The following is a 22,522-nucleotide window of genomic DNA, read 5'->3' as shown; positions in this document are numbered from 1 at the left end:
TGTTCTGAAATCAGGCTAAGAACATGTCCTTAATACACCTAAAAACATTCATCTTCAAGCTATCTTTGCAACATTTTTGGTTTTGTTAGGTAAATTAGTTGAAGAAACTGACATTTTAAATGCTGTTCTAGAATTCGACATTTGAATTTCAAATGGGGGGGGGTGAGTTCTAAGATTCTCTTTAATATATCTTAAATTATTACCGCTTTGTACTCTTCCTCCGAGGCAAATCTTTCTTTTTGAATCCTAGTCATGTATAGCACATCAGTATCTGGCAAAGCCTCTTCCAAACTGTCAAATTCCTCCTGTGTATGCAAATGTGCATTAATATACAGGCTTGAAAGTAAACAGCAAAATGGATTTAAAATTTCTTCAAGTGCATAATTCATGTATTGAGGTTCCTTAAACTCAAAGAGTAACAGTCCATTTCTCAGAACATGCTTACTGGGCACATAACAGCAGTTTAATATTCAACACTACCACTCTTGAAAGTGAGCACTTCAAATTAAATTGCAGTTAGTCTATATGTCATCAGTTTTGCTCACCTGCTTGATTCCTCTAGACGCCAGAAAATGTACAATATTTTGTGGCATCCGAAGGTTTTTGGGAGTAACATATCGGAGATTAACACGGTATAATGTAAGAAGGTAAGCCAGCGAATGTACTGTTCTCCCATGTTTCAGGTCTCCAACCATTGTAATCTATCAAATAAATTTAAGTGATAAAAATAATTATTATTTTAATAAGTTTGGCCCCAGACTGCATATGTCAAGTTGGACTGTTCCTTATTAAATGTGACATCTAGGAAGATCTAGTGACAATACATGCAGAAGACATTTAATAACTAAATCATTTCAGTAATAGATTATTAATAAAAATGACTGCAAGATGTGGCAGCAGCTGGAGATTCTCAAGGCAGTTTGTACACACGATGCTAAAAATCAATTAGCAAGAACTGTTTAGATGCTAGAAATTATGAAAACACTTCAAAGCTTTCCAGCATTTTTATTTAAGAATTCATCAAACTATAACTTTACATTTTCATAAACACAGAAATAACTGCGGATGCTGTGAATTAGAAACAAAAACAGAAGCTGCTGGAAAAGCTCAGCAGGTCTGGAAGTATCTGTGAAGAGAAATCAAAGATAATGTTTCGGGTTTGGTGACCCCCCCCTCAGGAGTGATGGTAGGTAGAAAAACGTCAGTTAAGTGAAGTTTCATTTAGTATTTTCACGTTATTGCAGTTTCACATGCATTACATTCACAACTTGCTGCGTCAAAATCAAATTACAAAAAAGGGGATAAAAACTGGATGCTACTTGCAAGCTAACATTCCAGTAGTTTAATCACCTGGAATAACCAAGTTCATCCACGAAACAATCTAGCTATAGCAGTCAAATTTGTAGACAACGGTGATCCCATACATCTGGTGCCCTTGTCCAATTAAGCCACAAGGTGGCTTAACAGGTACCATCAAAAGAGCCTTGTTGAGCAAATGGTATGCAATGCTGCTGCTGATGTGTTGGCAATGAGGGAATGCTTCGTGGATAATCAACTTTGGTAAATTAACACGGAAGTTACTTGTTGCGAAATTATTCATGTGAAAAATATATCTTACTGTCATTCCATTCACTGTCCCCAGCTCCTCACGAATAGTAAAAATGTCAAGCAATGCCTGAGTTGGGTGCTCACCAACACCATCTCCTGCATTAATAATAGGCTTTCGGCAATGTTTAGCAGCAAGCTATAAGAAAAAGATGTATGGAAATCCTTATGTTTCATAATTTCTATTTATGTGTCATCAAAGATACGCTTAAGCACATGGAGTGGAAATTACACTCAGCAACACATTCAGGATCCACGCCAGCCCAATCGGATTAAGCTAGTTATTTATAATGATGACGTGAAGGTGCCAATGTTGCACTGGGGTGCATAAAGTCAGAAGTCGCACGACACCAGGTTATAGTCCAAACTCGTTTATTTGAAATCATAAGCTATCGGTGTGCTGCTCCTCCATCAATTCATCTGGACTATAACCTGGTGCTGTGCGATTTCTGACAGTGTATAAATGATGCTTAAAATAAACTTAGAAATTTACAAAAATTCAATACAGAACTTGAGCATTCTTTCTTAAATATGTAATCACTTCTCTTTCACCTTAAATCTCTCTCATCCACTCTTAACTGCCAATCCTTTTTCACTTAAATTCTTAGCAACTGTTCAATTAGACTTTCGTCTTCACCAGTTCTAGATCACTATATTTACATAATAGAAACAGCGCTCATTTCATTCCATTAATTTTGTCTATCCTGTTACATGACCTGCATAGAAATTATTTCCATAAGCTTGTGAAAGAAATTCGAACTTCCAGTTGATAGCTGAAAGGAAAGCAAGAATTCACATTAATACTTTTATGATAGTCAGTGCCATTAGTTTCAAAAACAAAGTTGCTGGAAAAGCTCAGCAGGTCCGGCAGCATATGTGAAGGAGAAAACAGAGTAAATGTTTTGGGTCCAGTGGCCTTTCCTCAGAGGAAGTTAGTTCCCAACAGTTCACTTCCATTCTTTTCCGTTCTTAGCCTGGTTACATTCTAACCTTGGATTGCCTTTACAGTGAGATTTTTTTCCTAGCAATTGCCCCTCTAGTGCAAGCTAAGGGAATTTTCCCATTTTAATCTAATCTTCACAAACTTGACTGTTTCAACATGAGCAAATGCCCTGACCACATTTCTGCATGATGCACCAGAAGAAGGGTTCAGACCCGATATGTTGATTTCCCTGTCCCTCAGATGCTGTCTGACCTGCTTTGCTTTGCCAGCTCCATAGTTTTTGACTCTAACTTCCAGCATCTGCATTCCTTTCCTCTTGCCCTTTCTTGCAGATCTTGTCAGACTGTGCTCGATTGTTTCAGGAATATCCCGGAAAACCTTTCCTTTCAATCTAAGCTCTAAGCAAACATGAATCACGTAGCTATTGTATTCAAATCAAAATGTGGATTAGCTATCCTCGAGACCACCAACTCTATCTTAGAAGTAAATGAACAGTTTAAAGTGCAACTACTAACAACCCAACACCCTCAATATCCTATTATCTCATCGTCAATACCTTCCTGGGTCCTGGGGGGCTAGCAGTTTAATTATTGTAAAAAAAACGATGTTGGTATTGTCTCTAAGCGTGAGCACTTTCCAGCTTCTTTCCAGCAAAGCAATCTGACTTCTCAGTAATCATTAACAGCCATGTATGTGATCTACAGCTGTCATCAGGCAGACCTCAGAACAAATCATACGACTATTTAATTTTGTCCTACAGACTGAACTGCAGTTCAATGTCATTTTTAACCCTGCTTTCTACTTTCCACCTTTCTCTCAAATCTGTGAGACACTGTAGGAAATTAGCCCATGGTAAACAGTAGGGCCATCTGGAAGCAGTATCTTACAAAAGACCTAATAAAGTTAAAGCTAAAACTTCTCTATATGAAAGAATACCATTGGCAGCCAAAACAAAGGAAAATTAGGCTGAAAGTTTATGTAAAACAACCCAAACCATTAAACTTGGAACTAGTTCCTCAGTACGTCAGAAATAATCTTCATTAATTGAACCGCTTATGCAACAATCTAATGAATAAATCTCAGAATACACCAACCTCATTTACAATGAGGATAAGAACAATCATATTCTTACTTCACACCTCCAATGCAAAGCTATCAAGCTCTCTATTTAAGTTATTACACAATTAAATTGATATCAAATCCAACAAATAAGAGCTTTATCTTTCTTTCTAAAAGCAATTATAAGCTCTTAGAAAGCTTTTAGAAAGAAAGAAACTTTTTTAAAATGTACTGTGTATGTAAAATAACACACAAGGTTTTAAATGTTCATTTTTACAAATGAATGAAGAAGCAGATTTATACCGATTTTCTCTAGGTGAAGAATCACAGAAAATTAAGCTATTATCAAATAATATCTTGCACCCAGGAGATTCAAAGGCATACCTCAACTGCATCTGGCTGAGGATGGCGCAGAACCAAGACATCCACATAGCAGCTCATTGTCTGCACAGAATCTAAGAGAGACTCTCCTTTTTGTACAGATGAAGTAGCTTCTGAAAAATGAATCACAGAACCTCCAAGGCGTTGCATGGCAGCAGCAAATGAACTACTGGTTCTTGTGCTGACCTCATAAAACATGGAAGCCATAACTTTTCCCTTTAATAAAAAAAATTAAAAATGTTAGAATTAGAATCTCTGCTTTTTAAAACTTATTCCGATGCTTCAAAATCATTACTATGTTAGGACATTACAGTTGAATATGGTTTTAATGATTTGTATTATGTAGCACAGTGATGACTAACTTGAAAATTCATTATTTGGATGTTAACATTGCTGGCTGGACCAGCATTTATTCCCATCCCTAATTACCCAAGTAGGTGATAATGAGCAACCTTCTTGAAATCCATTTGGTATAGGTAGACTTACAATGCTGTTAGGGAGGGCAGCCCATGATCTTTGACTCAACAACACCAAAGGAACAGCAGTTTATTTCCAAATCTGATGGTGAGTGGCTTGGATGGGAACTTGAAGGTGGTGCTTGTCCTACATGCTTACTATCCTCATCTTCAAGATGGTTGTATGCTTTGGCAGTGCTGTCTGAGGAGCCTTGATGAATTTCTGCAGAGCCTCTGTTAATGGAATGTACTGTTGCAACTGTTTGTGGATGCAGTACCAATCAAGTGAGCTGCATTACAGGGTTAAGCTTCTTGACATTTGTTGGAGCTGCGTCATACTGCTGACTTGTGCCTTGTAAATGGTGGACAAACTTTGGAGAGTCAGGAGGCAAGTTATTCACTGTAGGATTCCTAGCATTTGACCTGCCCTTATAGTTGCAGTAATTACATGGTGAGTCCAGTTCCATTTCTGGTCAATGGTAATCCCCAAAATATTGATCATGATGATTCAGTAATGGTAATGCCATTGAACGTCAAGGAGTATGGTTAGATTCTCTTATTGGATATTTTCATCACTCAACTGCTGCCTATATAGAAGGCAAACCAGTATTTACTTAATACTTCAGTATCGTCAGCAGCCTAGCATGAAATAGAATTTGAAAGTTTGGGCAGGATGGGTGAATAGCAGAACCAAGGTTACCAGTCTCAACTGTGCATGTTGTATTCATTCTCAACAAACCAGGATTCTCATAAGTCATAATTCCCACAAGCATTTGTCATGCAATGGAAGACATCCCAGGGCAGTTCAGAATGAAGAAGAAGTACGAATATTGAGAAAATAGATGGCAATGTTTGTCTGTAGCACTAGTAGACCATGTGCCTATGTAATGTCAATGACATGAAACCAGTTCAACAGAAACGTTTTTACAATAGCAAAAGTTTCGGTTTCTAACTCTTAAAATGCCATGTTTCCAATATACTACTTCATTGCTCTGAATGTGGTTATGATGGAGTTGGAAAGGCTTGCACTTAAAGCAATACAGTTTTTCCAAATATAACACAGTGTGGAGCTGGAACAGCACAGCAGGCCAGGCAGCATCAGAGGAGCAGGAAAGTTGACGTTTTGGGTCGGGTCTCTTCTTCAGAAGTGAGGGAGGGGGAAGGGTGCTCCGAAATAAATTGTGAGGAGGGGTAGCGCTGGGAAACGTAGGTGGGATTGTGATAGGTGAGTACAGGTAGGCAGTGGTGGGGATTGGTCAGTGAAGTGGGATAGGTGGGAGGGAAGATGGATAGATTGAGTCAGGTCAAGGAGGCAGGGAGATTGGTAAAGTCCATATTGAGACCACTGGGTTCTAGGCTCCCAAGGTGGAATACCAGGTCCTGCTTCTCCAGGTTCCAGATGCCGTCATTATGACACTGGAGGCGGCCCAGGATGGACACTTTGTGCAGGGAAGTTGGCGGGGGGCGGGGTGGGGAGAGGAGAGGAGGAGAGAGAGAAAGCGTTGAAATGGTTCACGACTGGAAAGTGTTGTTGTTTATCATGAACAGAGCACAAGTGCTCTACAAAGTGGTCTCACCAATGTACAGGAGGCCATGCTAGGAGCAGCGGATGCAACAGACCATATTGATGGATGTGCCAGTAAACCTCAATCTGATATGAAAGGTTTGTTCGGTGTCTTGGGTGAAGGTGTATTGTTAGGTGTAGCGCTTCCTGTGGTTGCGGGGAAAGGTGCTGGGGAAGGTGGGGCTAGTAGGAAGTATGGAGGGAAATACATCTTTGGTTATGCGGGCGGATGTGGCAGAAAATGATACGTTGAATACAGAGGTTATTGGGGTGATACATGAGGGCAAGGGGTTTATGCCTTTGTTTTGTGTTGTGGAGAGAGAATGTGAGGACAGAGGTGCAGGAAATGCAAGAGATGCAGTCAAGCGCACTTTCGACCACCGAGGGTGGGAAAGTTGTGGTCCTTTGAAATAAGAGGACATCTGGGATGTTTGGGACTGGAACGCCCCATCTTAGGGGCAGATGCAGCAGAGGCAGAGGAATTGGGATGTAGGGGATCGCATTCTTGCAGGAAGGTGGGTGAGACGAGGTGTAGTGGAAGTTACTGGGAGTCGGTGGGCTTGAAATAGATATCAGTTTCGAATCGGTCATCAGAGATGGAAACAAAGAGGTCCATGAAGGAGAGAGAGGTATCAGAGATGGTCCAGGTGAACTTGAGTTTGGGGTGAAAGGTATTAGTAAAACCGTTCAAACTCCTCAAGGGAGCACGAGGCAGAGTTAATTCAGTCATCGATGTAGCAGAGAAACAGGTGGGGAATAGTGCCAATGTAGCTGCAGAAGAGGGGCTGTTCCATATATCCTACGAAGAGGTAGGCATAGCTTGGGCCCATGCGGGTTCCCATGGCCACTCCCTTAGTCTGTAGAAGTAGAGGTAGGAAGTTTTTCAAATAGTAATTCAAGTAGAACCTAGTGTGGGCTTTGACAACTGGTAAAATAAATTTTAAAATGTTAGAAAAACATATTCAAAAATCACCTAATGATGGGCTTGTAATCTCGACCCTAAGATAACAATCCCATCATTTAATGGTGCTAGTCAGAGAGTCTCAGAATACTCAGCTCAAAGACTTTCCAACCTATTTGCAATTGTGACACTGTGGCATCATGGGTTGAAATGTGTTTGTACAATTATTCCTGGTACATTTCAGTTTGAGGCAGATGGTGTAGTAAAAGCAATATTCAAAAAAAAAAGGTTTTTTGGCAGGAAGCAAAGGAGTTTTGAAAACAGGATCTGACAAGACAGAGGGAATGGCATTGGGAATGGACATGGACAAGTGGCTGATCGCACGGCCAATAATGGAGGAAAAGGAGTGAGCAAAGTGAAGGATGAACGTGGGAATACTGGACTGGTATACTGGGAGCCACAGAAGCTGGAAGATGATGGGACTAAAATTAGGTGTTTGTGGAGGCAGGCTTTATTATTAGAAAGAACTGCAATTTGTTGATGGCGGAATCAAGAACTTTGGCTCAGAAATATTATTCAGATCAATCTTCGAGGTGAAAGAGTTACGTAGCAATGGAGCAGGAATGGAAGAGAGCATTGCAAGATATTAAAAAGAAGTCTTTTTAACATGAGGAGGTTCAGCAGTATAGCGAATTACGTAAATTCGGAGACAGACAGATAGAGTTGCATATTTTCAGCATGGGTGTGGAAACTGGCCCCATTCTTCTGAATAATACCACGAACGAATAGCATGCAAATGGTGAAGTGAATGAGTCTTGGATTGGTGGATCTTGAATAAATGCAGACACCAAGAAGAACTGCTGAACAAAATGACGAATGTAAATGAAAGCACCTAGAACATCTGCAAAATAATGTGAAGACACCCAGCCTCTGGGATCATTGTTATAAATCAATTAAAGTTGTTTAAAAACAAACCTTTAGAAGGTCCAAACTACGATCTTTCTGCACTGTTAAACGCAGGTTATGAGCAAGATTGAACAAATGGGACAACTACACACAAAAAAGAAAGAAGATCAACATATACAAAAGTTCTTGCAACACACAGACCGAATATAAATATGCAATTAATATTAACTACATTTTTCCTCGACTTCTCTTCTCAATAAACTTTCAATACAGGCTAGGGGATACCTTAACAACCCAGCAGTTACAAGTTAACATGATTATAACTGTGGCACAACTAACAACTATCATTTCCCTAATCAGCATGCAAGTATCAAACTAACTTCATTTTGCTGATATTTTGAGAGTACTTAATCTAAGTCACGAAGAGAGATCAGATGTTGGATGTACCACAGTTATAGTCTTCAGTCTGTACACACCTCAAATTATTTATTATATAAATAAAACCACATGTTCATTCTACCAAAGAAATTTCTTTAGATATCCCAAAAATCCTATAAGGCCTATGGATTCTTTAAAAAAAATTGTTCCCAGGATGTGAGTGCCACTGGCAAGAACATTTATTGCCCATTCATAATTGCCAATGAGAAGATGGTAGTAAGCCCCTTTATGAAATGCTGCAGTCCATGTGGCTTAGATGTTTCTTTCAGTGTATTTCAGAATGCAGTTAAGATCCAACCAAATTGCTGCAGGCCTGGCATTGTATGTTGGCCGATCAAGTAAGGAAGGAAGATTTTCACCTTGGAGGACACAAGTGAACTAGGTGGTTATTACACCAATCCAGGAGTTCCATAATTATTAAATCAGACTCATATTTGCCAAATTTTTTAGTGAATGCACATTCCCCCATGGTGAGGTTTGAATCTATGTTTCCCAATAAGCTAATCCAGCCTGTGGACCTTTCACATGTTCTTAGCTTCTCTTGGTGAAAGTATTAGAAACATCAAATGCATAAACAGGGGTAACAAAGCACGGGACACCAAGTTTACAGACATGCGTTTGTATGTTTGATTGTTTTCTGAAGTGGCCCAGCAGCTCATTCAGCTTAAAACAAATTATTTAAGAGAGCCAATACCCTGTCACCAAAGTAAGTAGAGATGAGCAATAAATGTTAACTTTGACTTTCATATTTTTAGAACTCGAACAAAGCCATATTTTTCCTCTCAAACTGGAAATGGATTATTTTGAGTCTTTCTTGAGCTGCAGATGATTTTCTACAAATAAACCTTTAAATAATACAGAAAGCATAGATGCTCAGATTCTATACAGATGATAGAGATACCGTGGTCTTTAAATCATGCTGAAGCTGATATAACTGAAAACACATCTGTTGACACAAACACTGACCAACGCTAGCACTGATGCATCATACATAGTCAATATCAATACGGAAGACTGGACTGATTATCAGTAACGTGACACAAAAGATCAATCATTGATCAATTTCAGGGGACGATTTGGACAGCTTGAGAACAGAAATATTCTACTATCAAAAACATTATATGAATGCAGATTAAAAGCAATGAAAACCACGATTACCTGGTCTTTAGTAAACTGTCTGACTGACAGAATATGCTGTCCAACATAATGATGCAACAAAGGGGAACACGGATGAGGGACAGTTTGGACTGCCAGATTCTGTGGTGATAGAAGCCTCGAGACTGGAGGAGGATGTATATAACCATCTTGATTAATGGCATCTTTGGCACATTAAAAACAAATAAGTGTTAAGATATTATTCTACCATTTTTTAAAAATATCTGGCTAATTGCTGTTAAGCAAACATTCAGCTGAACTCTCCACCGATGACAAAAATTTGTTTTGAACATATCAACAAAAGTTGATTAACTTGTCAGTTTCAAAACAATCCACTTATTGAAGCCATGATAGACATGACTTTAGCTTTGGAGCCTCAAAATAGGATTTCTGTTCAAACCAATCATACACTTTGGCACTGAGGGTCGTAGCCAACAGATCACATTGCTGTCACTGCCATAAGACATCAAAAACATTATTACTTTATCAATGCCACCATACAATTAATAATATAGACCTTGTACACAGTACTCAGTTTCTAAAGTCTCTTACCGAATGACTACAGCATTTAGTACAACATACCCTGCCCTGATTCCGGCTGGGACTGAAAATCGTTGCTTCGAGTTTTTTGCCTGTAGACTTCCGTTTGATGGCATTTTATTTTTCTTTCAGCCAACTGCTGTTCATGAATGTGCCATTCCCAAATCTTCTATGCACATATTTTGTTCCTTTCCTTGATCTACATGATTGCCTTTGACCTTGTGCCATCAATATGTTTGTCACTTAATTGATATCTTCCAATTTATCACAGACCTTCCCATGTGTTTTATTTCTGATTGCCTCCTCTTTCACCTTAACACCAGTTATACTTCCTAACAATTCCAAGCACTGATGAAAGATCAGATGTGAAATATCAATTCCATTTCCATCTCCACAGTTGCTGCTGGACCTGACAATTTCCAACATTTTCTGTTTTAATTTCTGTAATCTCTAGTGCTTGATTTATGAAACAGTTTGTGCTGCAGTCTGCTGGGGGCGGTTGACTGGAGAATATAATCACAAACATCTAAATCCAATCAGAAGCAGCAACTTGTTCTCCAATTCAATTTTTGGCAAAATCATCAAAGCCACAAATTAACATTTATAATAGCAGCAAAATTTGTTTAAAATTCTACCAATCATATTTCTGTAAATGTATAAATAATGTACAAATGTCTTGTGACAAGCACATGTTTTAGAATATCACAGTCAGCATTTTGCAGGTTGCAGTTTCAAGACTTTTCTCCCAAATTCTTACAAAGCCACAACAGCTCTTCCTTCTAAAAAAAAGGCAAACTTTTTTTCAGAAAGGAGTTTAATATACTTTTAGAGGGTAGTTGTTGAGATTGAGAAGCAAAAACTTAACGTTTAACGTCTGTGGCCTTTCATCAGACCAGATGCTACCAACCAGTTAATGTTTTCACTTGGGTTTACTGCGTCCATAGTACTTTTGAATTGTTGGAAAGATCTGATAGCCAAATAAGTTAACACTGATGATAAAAGTGATCAATTCTAATAAATTTCTGAACATTCCTCATGTTGAATTTGGAATCAGAAACTGCAAGTCACACCTTGTTCAACGAATTTCTTGACTGCTTTTTCCTTGATCTCTCCTTCAGCTGTTTAAATCAAAGCATGCAGAAGCAACAAAAAGTCAGTCATTAATTGAATCAAACAATCCAGATCAGAACAGCCAAGCATGCTCTGCAATATAACACATGACATTTTCATGTGCTGCGACATAATACATTTTTCATCGCTTAACTAAGGGAATATACTACAAGCATTGAAAACAAGTGACAGCACTTCAAAACTTTACTACAACATATATAACATCTATATTTAAGCTTTCAATGGTTTGTGAAACAAGCAATCATTTTCTTATAATATTGTTTGATGTATCATTTAACAGAGCATGACTGACACTATTTGGGAACCAGTAAAATACATAATTCTTTGATTAAAAGGGACACTTGAAGTGTTTGCATATTAGTAATGTTTTGATAAATCCCATGAAAATGATTACTCAAGCAAACAATTAATTTCATTCCAAATGTTACAAGATGCCAAGAGATTGAAAGCGAAGGCTAAAGTATTAGCAGAAGAGCAATTGCTCCAGATTGGATTTCATACTTGGCAATCAGGGATGAAAATGAAACTACCAAAACTTTGATTTGTTTTTGAAAAAAAAAGTCTTTCGATTAATTTTTTTTATACTTTTGTGTTTGTTTTTAGAAAGTTAAAAACCTCAGGTTTCTAACAACACACTAAGAAAAGCAACAATCGTGGAACATTACTATTGTACTAACCATGATCATTGCATGACAATTATTGAGTCAATGAACAAAAATATTTATCAGAAGTTGAATCTTCTTGTAGGCAGACCATGGCTAAAATTATTATTCAGAGGCTGAACACAATGACATAACCACACATCTGAGCAGTTAGTCTGTTAAAAAGCACCAGGTCACACAAAACACACATTTGATAGACTACTGAAATGATGTTGAGTTACAAATTGTCTAAGACAGCATTCAGACAGACTCACCATGCAAAAAAAAATTACGAGCTCAAAACATTTCGAGTGAGGGCAATAGCTGGTCATTGTATAAAACGTGCTTTAAAAATCTGTTATACCTAGGTCTAATGGATTTATTAAGGGGCATGCTCAGAAATTACTAGAATTGCTGTCAATACTGGCATAAATCATTCTGTTTGCATGAGTGCTTCATTTTTAAAAAAAAAATGTGAAGTGATGGCTAACTTGATAAATAGCAAACAACATAGTAAAATGTGGTACTTGCAAAATATGCACTATCAATAATGATATGAAAGCCATCAATTTGTACATTTTTAATTAATACAACAACACACAAGTTGGGAAAATGAACTTAAGTACAAAAGCAAATATGGAATTAATATATCTATCTGCATAAATATGGATATAATTTATTTTAAAGGCAAAAATAGAAATTGTTGAAAAACTTCAGCAGTCTGGCAGGATCTGTGGAGAAAAATCAGAGTTAACTTTTTGGATCGAGTGATGTTTCTCTTCACAGATGCTGCCAGGCCAGCTGAGCTTTTCCAGCAATTTCTATTTTTGTGTCTGATTTATAGCATTCACAGTTCTTTTGGTTTTTAATTTATTTTAGCATTATTGAACCCAAAAGAACAAAAAAAAATCAAGCCATCTATTGTTATTACAGACCAATGCACCAACAATTGATTCAAAGCTAAACTGCAGACAATGATGTTAAATCATTTCCAAACAGCAAAGAAAATGTACCATTTGGAAGTCCAGGGTCAGAAGAGCGATGGATTCTCGGAGGAAGATGGAACCTAGCATCCATTGCGGGACCACTACTTGCCAACCTTCGAGGGCTTGGTGCTCTAGTTCGGACTGTTTCAGTTTGAGTAGGATGTTTTGAATGCTCTGGAGTCTTAAAAGTAAGAGTAGCTTAAGCATTTAAATTTTAAGGCCATAACACCATAAGTAATTGTAACAGGAGTAGGCCATTCAGCCCCTCAGGCCTGTTTCATGATTCAGCAGGATTAGATATTCTTCATATCCACTTTCCTGCATTTTTCCCCAAACCAACAATTTATCTATCTCAGCCATAAATATACAAGGACTTTGCAGCAAGGAGTTCTAAAAACTCTAATCCTCATGGAAGAAATTCATCCTTATCTCAGTCTCAAATCGATACTCCTTTATCTGAGATTACACCTTCTGGTCAGAGACTCTCCTGTGAGGGAAATATCCTCTCAGCATTTACACTGTCAGGCCTCGTAAGAATCCTTGCTATGGTTTTGGGTGTGGGGGAGTTGTAGAGTGCTGGAGGAAAAAGAGATATCGATAGTTCAGATTAAGTGATCATGTGAGAATGACAGAATAATAGTGTCTAACCGCCAGACTTGAAAGCACAGACAGCCCCACTCTCTGTTGGGTTGCGAGGGGGGGTCATCTCACCTGCCTCCCACATTCAAAGGATCATTCTCCACCATTTCAGAAACACCAAGAGAATACCACCAGCAAACATATATTGACAAACAACTGTCCCTCTGAGCATCATACCTGAAATTCTCAAAAGCTACACCCATAAATGACACTTTAAATTTTCATTGTTTTAGAAAAAAAAGTGTTAATTATCAAAGCAGACTGCATTGGTATTGAGATCTTACTTTAACTGTAGTTAATGCTGGTGGCAATGGGACACCCATAGGCCAAGCTCTCACATCTTGTCCATAACCAGGAAGAACCAATACCTGTAATCACAGATTAGAATCCAGCATGTTTTCACACTATGGATGTTTGTTCTAGAAGTGAATAAGAAAATGTACTTACAATAATTGGAAGGTAAAGCTTAAGTGACTCAACATGTAGAAATAAAATCATAACAGTGGGTATTAAAACACTACTGAAATGAAGGCGGCTTTATCTCTTGTATTTATTTTCAATTTCAGTGAAACAGGAAATAATCCAAAGCACTTGTAGCCATGAAATCCATATCGCTCATTGTACAGGTCACACATTACCTTTGCAATGCCAATCATGCTCAACTTTCCTCATGTCTCTCTAGATAATTTTAATGAATCTGTTCAATCATGTTATAACATACCTTGGAGCAGGTGGGATTTGAATCTTTACTGTCCACTATGCTCCCAATTTTGGTGTCATCCGTACAACTATTAACCATGCCTTCTATTTTTTCACCCAAATCATTTATCTAAATGACAAACAGAAGTAGACTCAGCACCAAACCCTATGGAACACCGCTGGTCATAAGCCTCCAATCCAAAAAATCGCCTTGCCAAAGTCTGCAGCAGAAACTAAACAGCTGATAATTAAATTTCCCTTCCATTATAATTAAGTGCCTGTTATCTTTTGTTAATTCAATTCTATCTAATCCTGAGTAGGGTTCTTTTTGTGCAATGGTGGTGTCCCTACCTCTGGACTACCCTGGTTCGAGTCCCATCTGCTCCAGGGGTGTGTTATAACATCTCTGGACAGATTGATTACAAAAGCTCTTCCTAATGCTGAGTGGCAGACATGTCAGGGATCAAGATTAGAATCAAAAGCATAGGCAATAGAACAACAATATGGAAAGGAATAGTTCACATCACAAATAGAAAGAAAAATAATCAGCTGTCACATTACTTTTTCTGAGCCTGACAGCTGGTTCAAATGAGCAGGGGCAAAACTTGAGCTGACTGTTTTTAAATTTAAAAAAAATTGTGAGCCAAGCTAAAAAGCAACAGGAAAAAACAAAAAGCAAAAACTTGTATTACGTTGTCCCTTTACCAAATATACTATGGTGCTTCACAGGATAATTCCACAAGTAACTTAGTGCAAAGTTTGCCAAGGCATTATTGAGAAAGAAGGCCAAGATCATAGTCATTGAGACTGCCTTGAGAGGAGGAATGTGAGGCATACAGGGCGTAGGGAGGGTATTACAGAGTTCAGTGCCTTAGAATTTGAAGATATAACCATTGAAAAAGGAGCAATTAAAATGCATGAATGTTCAAGTGGCTAGAATTGGATGAGTCCAGATATTTCAGAGGATTGTACAACCAGAGAAGATTAGATCTGGAAGGATGAAAGTCCTAGAAAGATCTGAAAACATGATTGAGAACTGGGACCAAAAACAGAAATTGCTGCAGAAGCTCAGGTGGTGTGGCAGCATCGGTTGGCAGAAAGCAGAGTTAACGTTTCGAGTCCAGTGACTCTTCATCACAGCCGATAGCTAGTGTTAGACAGCAAATAGAGGAGTGATGGATGAATGGGATTTAGTGCAAAAGTTAGAACAAAGGCAGCAGTGTTTTAGGTGACCTCAAGCAGGATAAAATGTGAAAGGCCGGTCGGGGGAGCACCGGAATAATTAGGTCTAGAGGTAATCTAGATATGAATGATAGTTTCAGCAGTAGATAAGCTGAGGCTCAGGCTGAGGCAGAGGCAGCGTCTGAAACAGGCAATCTTCGATGGACATATAAGTAAATCTTGGTTCACATTTGACCTCAAGATAATGAACAGAGAGGTTTATCATCCAACAATTGCCAGATTCAGGGATGTAATCAGGGAATAAAATTGAGCACAGACCATAAGGAATAGTTTCTGTCATTCCAAAAGCTAGCTAAGAACTTTTCTGCTCATCCAGTATGGCTTGGTGGATAAGCACTTCGACAACTTAGTGATAACTGAGAGTTGATAGGGGTGTTGGAGTGGTACAGTTTGGTGTCACCAGCAGCCATGCAAAAATAAAGGCAGTGTTTTGGGATAGTATCACCAATGGCAGCATGTAGACAAATAGGTAGGGGCAAACGTGCAAGGATAAACTCTCAGGGGACTTACAGTAACACAACGTGGGTGTAGGAATGGAAGATTGTTGTAAAATACTGCAGACAGGTAAAGGACAAGGAGTGATCATTTATCTTCGGGAAAGTCACAGAGGAAGTCAGTTGTGACTGCTATGAGCAATTTCTGACTGTGGCAAAAATTCAACTGGAGGAGTTCAAACATGATGTTCCAGGGAAGATAGGAATGGATTCGGGCAGTGATAACCATATTCAAGGACTTGGGAGGGAAAAAGGAACTTGAAGATGTGATGACAGTTGGAAGGACAGTAGGGTTTAAAGGACTTTTCTTTTTAAAACAAGAATATTGGCAGTTTTAGATCAAGGGGCATATGAAGAGAGAGAACCATTAAAACAATATCACTTCAGAGAGAAGCCAGGAAGGAGAACTGCGTGGCTGGTCTTTTAGTGGAAATAACTTTGAGTGGGCAGGAAATGGGTTTCACGGATGAAACAAACTTGGTAAGGGCATGAGGGAAGATTGAAGAAAGACATGCATTCAGGGTTTAGGAGCTTGGTCCACTGGGCAAGCAACAAGTAGGGAAGACACAGAGGCAGCTGATTGGATACTCAATCACAGTGGCAAAATTCATGAGATACTCACACTTACTGCAAACATGAGGCAAGAGGAGAGGGAAAGGTGTAAGAATGAAGTATTAAAACTACCACAGCATCCATAGCATTCCATTTACGAAATTAGGCTTTTTCAGAATTGAAGGGTCTCATGAATATCAACATGGTCTACACCACAAAACAGATTCAAATTACAAAAGTACATCATTTTAAAATCTCTGACCCTATAGAGAGAAAAGGCAGCACAAATGATTTCTGAAAGCATTTTCATTTCATGCATCATTTGGTGTGTCAAGATAAAGCTTAGCACAAGAACACAAACTGCAAGATAGTTATATAACATAGCAAAAATAATCAAGCATTTAGGCTACTTTAGAAAAATCTTTCAAATTAATATTACCTGTCCATCAATATACGCCACTTCACCTCTCAATACAACTCGCCTGACTTTTCCTTTCACTTTCTTTCCTTCAAATGGTGTCCACTTGGACTTTGTGAATTCCATGCAGCTCGGAATGGTCCACTCTTGCTCCAAATCAACCTGCAATGCAATCACAGCATTAAAACTGTTCAATCAAGCTGAGCCACAGAGTTCCAACAGTTAACTCTTAAACTTCTCATCCTTCAATGTTTTCTTTCTGCAAGAGATGACCAAACCTTCCTTGATGTTTATTTAAACAAACACAGTGTATGTTGGAGAAATTCAGCAGATTTGGCAGCATTTATGGAGACAGAAACAGTTAACATTTTGAGTCCGATATGACTGTTCTCCAGTTTTACTTATATTCCGAAAAGTTTGGCTTACTATTCCATCACACAGAGTGTGGTCTACCACTAGACAGTGCTGTAGATTTAGTAATTAATGTTCATTGGGCGTTGCCTCCCATTTAAATTACTGACTAATATTCCTAATGATGTGAACGGCAGGATTCTTATTAAAGCGTTTGTGAAAATCATGCAGTCATTCCAGTCGTGGACAAGAGAACAAAAATGCATAGGTGTACAGTGGGAACTCATTTTCCGGGGATTCCAACTTAGTTTACCAATGTTCCACCAATTTATAATGGAACATTAACTAGGTGTCACCCTACAAGCTAGGGCATCTCAATTTGGCAAAGATGTCTGTGATGAAGGAGGAGTTCTTGTGTTTGTACACCTGTTCCTATTAAAATCAGGAACTGTCATAGTAGATCTGGCACTCAGTTTCATGAACTAAAATAATTTTTAGATTAAATTGTAGACTTTAGTACACAATTTAGAGGGCTATATGTAGATAGCAACATAATGGCAATTCCCATATCAGAGTTTATGAAATGTTCATTCTTCTCAACTGATAAGCATCCTATCAGAAACCCTTCCTATTTCCATGTTCCAGCTCTTACTGTTTTAGTTTTGATTCATGACGTTTTCCCTTTTCTTCCACCCCACCAGTTTTGTCATTCAAAGGATCAACAACTTTCACCATTTCCAACACAACTGCACTTACTAAACATACATGCCCCTTCCGATTTCTTAAAAATAAAAGAATTCCCTATGAAATACTAATGTTCATCCACCTATCATGTTTTACACCTACACCTGCATGTGAGTTTGCTTGCTGAGCTGGAAGGTTAGTTTTCAGACGTTTTGTCACCATTCTAGGTAACATCATCAGTGAGCCTCCGATGAAGCGCTGGTGTTATGCCACAAAAAGACATGACTCACTATCACTTGTATCCTTACATACAGATGAGGAAGGACACCACTTTGATTGGGACAACACATCCATCCTAGGACAAGCCAAACAGAGACACGCACGAGAATTCCTAGAAGCATGGCATTCCGACCGGAACTCCATCATCAAACACATTGATTTGGAGCCCATCTACCATCCTCTGAGAAAAAGAACAGGAAATGACATCACCAACGCAGGAAATGACATCACCAACCCAAAGAAACCTAAACAGATAAATAGAAAGCGGGACATAACACCAGCGCTTCATCGGAGGCTCACCGATGATGTTACCCAGAATGGTGACGAAACGTCTGAAAACTAACCTTCTAGCTCAGCAAGCAAACTCACATCCAGAAACTCAACCTGAGCTACAAATCTACTCAAAGCTCACTAGCTCCTACACCTGCTCTTGCTAAAACACAGGAGACATATTACTATGCAGGGACCCTAAACATTCCCTTCGTGCCTTCACGCATTTCCGCTTACTTAGTGACAATTCATTGTTCTCCACATGGAGACAGTCACATCTGTCCATTCTATACACTATGCTCCTTGTAAAGCTTCCAAGTTCCTATCACTGTCCAACTCTGGCCACTTTGAAATAATTTCAAATACTAAGCTCAAAATAGATTAAAAAGAGTGTTGAATTTCTGCAGGGCTTTTCCCTCTTGTCCATCATAACTTTGATGAGTGTGTTATGGAAGCACAGAAAATAGCATGAACAATGCAACTGCCTTGGCTCTGCTGACAAAGTTATTTTGGGTGATTGGAAGATTTCCTGTAAAAATTCAAACATAGAACATAGAACATAGAACAATACAGCGCAGAACAGGCCCTTCGGCCCTCGATGTTGCACTGACCTGTGAACTAATCTAAGCAAATCCCCCTACACTATCCCATCATCATCCAATATGCTTATCCAAGGACTGTTTAAATGCCCCTAATGTGGCTGAGTTAACTACATTGGCATGCAGGGCGTACCACGCCCTTACCACTCTGAGTAAAGAACCTGCCTCTGACATCTGTCTTAAATCTATCACTCCTCAATTTGCAGCTATGACCCCTCGTACAAGCCGATGTTATCATCCTAGGAAAAGGACTCTCACTGTCCACCCTATCTAATCCTCTGATCATCTTGTATGTCTCTATTAAATCCCCTCTTAGCCTCCTTTGCTCCAGTGAGAACAGACCTAAATCCCTCAGCCTTTCCTCATAAGGCCTTTGCTCCAGACCAGGCAACATCCTGGTAAATCTCCTCTGCACCTTTTCCAATGGTTCCACATCCTTCCTATAATGGGGCGACCAGAACTGTACACAATATTCCAAGCGAGGCCGCAACTAGCGTTTTGCAGCATGACATCACGGCTCCGGAACTCAATCACTCTACCAATAAAACCTAACACACCGTAAGCCTTCTTAACAGCACTAGCAACCTGGTGGCAACTTTCAAGGATCTATGTACATGGACACCAAGATCCCTCTGCACATCCACACTACCAAGATGATCGTGTCTTCCACTCCTCTTCCTGAATTCGATGACCTGCTCCTTTGTTTCACTGACAATGAGGGAGAAATTGTAGTCTTTACATCATACTACTAAACGTTCTATCTCTTCATCATACAGTTGCTTCGTTGTTTGAGATCTGACCCACTTCAATTGAGTCATTAGCAAATTTGTAAATGGAGTTAGAGCTGAGTTTGACCACACGGTTGTGACTGTGTAAGGGGTACAGTAAAGGGGCTGAGTGCATGCAGGAATTCTTTATTCCACTGGCATCATAAGACCATAAGACAAAGGAGCACAGTGTTTGCTCCACCATGTGATCAAGCTGAAATGTTTCTACACCCAATTTTCCTGCCTTCTCCCTTGATCCTCTTGCTATTTACCTTTGTTCTATTGGCACTTCGCAGCCATTTAATCTCAATACTGGCTGAAACATAGAACTGTTGCACAGCAGGCTGTGGTTATTTGGACTATCGTGTTTTTGCTAGGATTGGTTCACTCTTTGGCTGGTGCTGTGGGTGTTTCCACAATATGGAGATTGCATTGGTTCAAAAACATGGTTCACTAACACTTTCACAAAGTCAAGAAATGTTATGCAATAAATGACACACATGCTCACTTACTGAGAAACTAATTTATAAGTCTCCAGAATGGTTCAAACACTTCAGCATTTCCAGCCTGTCTTATAACCGTGTTCAGAAGAAACTAAAATATTAAATTTTCTTTTCTACTTATTTGAGTGATGTGGGTGTCACTGGCCGTCCAGCATTTATTGCCCATCCCTACTCGCCCTCGAGAACATGGTGGTATGCTGCCTTCTTGAACCGCTGCAATCCACCTACTATGGGTTGACCCACAATACCATTAGGAAGAGAATTCCAGGATTTTGACTCAACGACAATGAAGGAACAGCAATATATTTCCAAGTCAGGATGGTGAATGGCTTGGAGGGGAACTTGGAGGTGGTATTCACATATATTTGCTGCCCTTGTCCTTCTAGACAGAAGCGGTCATGGGTTTGGAAAATGCTGTCGGAGGATCTCTGCAGTGCAGAAGTTGTAGACAGTACACACTGCTGCTATTCAGCACCAATGACAGAGGGAGTGGATGCTAGTGTTTTTGGGGCTGTACTCATCCAGGCAAGTGGAGAGTGTTCCAGAACACACCTGACCTGTGCCTTGTAGATGGTGGACAGACTTTGGGGACTCAGGAGGTGAGTTAGTTGCTGCAGCATTCCTAGCCTTGTGACCTGGTCTTATAGCCACTGTGTTAATGTGGTGAGTCCAGCTGAGTTTCTGGTCAATGATAACCCGAGGATGTTGATAGCAGGGGATTCAGTGATGGTAACACCATTGAATGTAAAGGGGTGGTGGTTAGATTGTCTCTTATTGGTGATGGTTACAGCCTGGCATTTGTATGGCATGAATGTTATTACCACTCGTCAGCTCAAGCCTGGATTTTTCCAGATTTTGTCGCATTTGGACATGGACTGCTTCAGTGTCTAAGGAGTTGTGAATGGATCTGAAAATTGCACAATCACCACCAAACACTACTTGTGATCTTATGATGGAGGGAAGGTTTTTGATGAAACAGCTGAAGATGCTACCCTGAGGAACTCCTGCAGAGATGTCCTTGAGCTGAGATGACTGACCTCCAACAACCACAACCATATTTCTGTGTGTCAGGGATGACTCCAGCCACTGGAGAGTTTGCCCTCTATTACCCACTGATTCTAGTTTTGCTAAGGTTCCTTGATACCACACTCAGTTGAATGCAGCCTTGATTTCAAGGGGTGTAACTCTCACCTCACCTCTGGAATTCAGCTCCTTGGCCCACGTTTGAACCAAGGCTATAATGAGATCAGGACCTGAGTGGCCCTGGTGGAACGCAAACTGGGCAGTACTGAGCAGATGCTGCTGGATGGCACTGTTGATGACACCTTCCATCACTTTACTGATGATTGAAAGTAGACTGATAGGGTGGTAATTGGCCAGGTTGGATTTATCCTGCTTTTTATGTACAGGACACACCTGGGCAATTTTCCACATTGCTGGGTAGATCTGTGTTGGAAGTGTACTGGTACAGCCTGGCTATGGGAGTGGCAAGTTCTGCAGCATAAGTCTTCAGTACTATTTCCAACTTGTTGACAGGGCCTATAGCCTTTGTAGTAGCTAGTGTTTCATACTGTTTATTGATATCATGTGGAGTTACTAGAATTAGCTAAGACTGGTACAGGTAATGTTGGGGACCACTGGAGGAGGCCGAGACAGATCATCCACTTGGCATCTCTGGCTGAACATTGCTGCAAATGGGGCTTCAGCCTTATCATTTGCATTGATGTGTTGAGGTCTTCCATCATTGAGGACGGAGATATTTGTGGAGCCTCCTCCTCCAGTGAGTTGTTTAATGAGGGGAAACCTAAAACTTGGGAAATTTTAAAACTGCAGTGTAAGGATCATAAGATGAATGAAACGGAAAGAGTTAACCAAGAAAGGCAGGAGAGAGAACAACGAGACAAAGAACGGGGCTAGAGCGGCAGGCCGCGTTGACCGAAAATTAAAAAAAAAAATCGGAGGTACCCCCTGACATATCTGGCATGCTGATGTTCCAAATTAATGACACAGATGAACAAGACGAGGAGGACTGGGGAAGGCACCCCTCTGCCCCATCGGGACCACTACCCCCTCCATAACCGTACCCATCCTTGGCCAACCTACATCTGCAGGCACCCCAACACTGCCATGAGTCCCAGCAATCGCCCGTAGCCTTATCACCGTCACCATATGCTGACCAAACTAAACGTCCTATAGAATCTCCAAGCCCTTCAGTAGTCAGCCCACACGAATCCGCTGACAAACCCGCGGCTTGTACAGACCCTATCTTCTGTCGTACCAGATCTAAAACTTAACAGACAAACAGGACGCAGGCCAGACC

General features: G+C 39.8%; 1 protein-coding gene across 4 annotated transcripts in view; it reads right to left on the bottom strand.

Moving 5' to 3' along the window:
• Window positions 1-22,522, bottom strand: part of cad (carbamoyl-phosphate synthetase 2, aspartate transcarbamylase, and dihydroorotase) — a 137,574-nt gene that overhangs the window by 4,974 nt on the left and 110,078 nt on the right. For 2 of the 4 annotated variants that reach the window (XM_059645463.1, XM_059645465.1), the window contains 10 exons: window positions 16,771-16,911; window positions 13,629-13,712; window positions 12,733-12,886; window positions 11,018-11,065; window positions 9,411-9,571; window positions 7,884-7,958; window positions 3,992-4,204; window positions 1,619-1,744; window positions 546-701; window positions 204-305 (listed from right to left, as the gene is read on the bottom strand). In XM_059645463.1, coding sequence (XP_059501446.1) covers window positions 204-305; window positions 546-701; window positions 1,619-1,744; window positions 3,992-4,204; window positions 7,884-7,958; window positions 9,411-9,571; window positions 11,018-11,065; window positions 12,733-12,886; window positions 13,629-13,712; window positions 16,771-16,911 — 1,260 coding nt within the window. The other 2 variants (XM_059645464.1, XM_059645466.1) reach the window with 2 other exon arrangements.

Source organism: Stegostoma tigrinum, chromosome 4, assembly GCF_030684315.1.
Source record: "Stegostoma tigrinum isolate sSteTig4 chromosome 4, sSteTig4.hap1, whole genome shotgun sequence".
Classification (NCBI taxonomy): Eukaryota; Metazoa; Chordata; class Chondrichthyes; order Orectolobiformes; family Stegostomatidae; genus Stegostoma; species Stegostoma tigrinum.
This window is presented reverse-complemented; position numbering and strand designations above follow the sequence as displayed.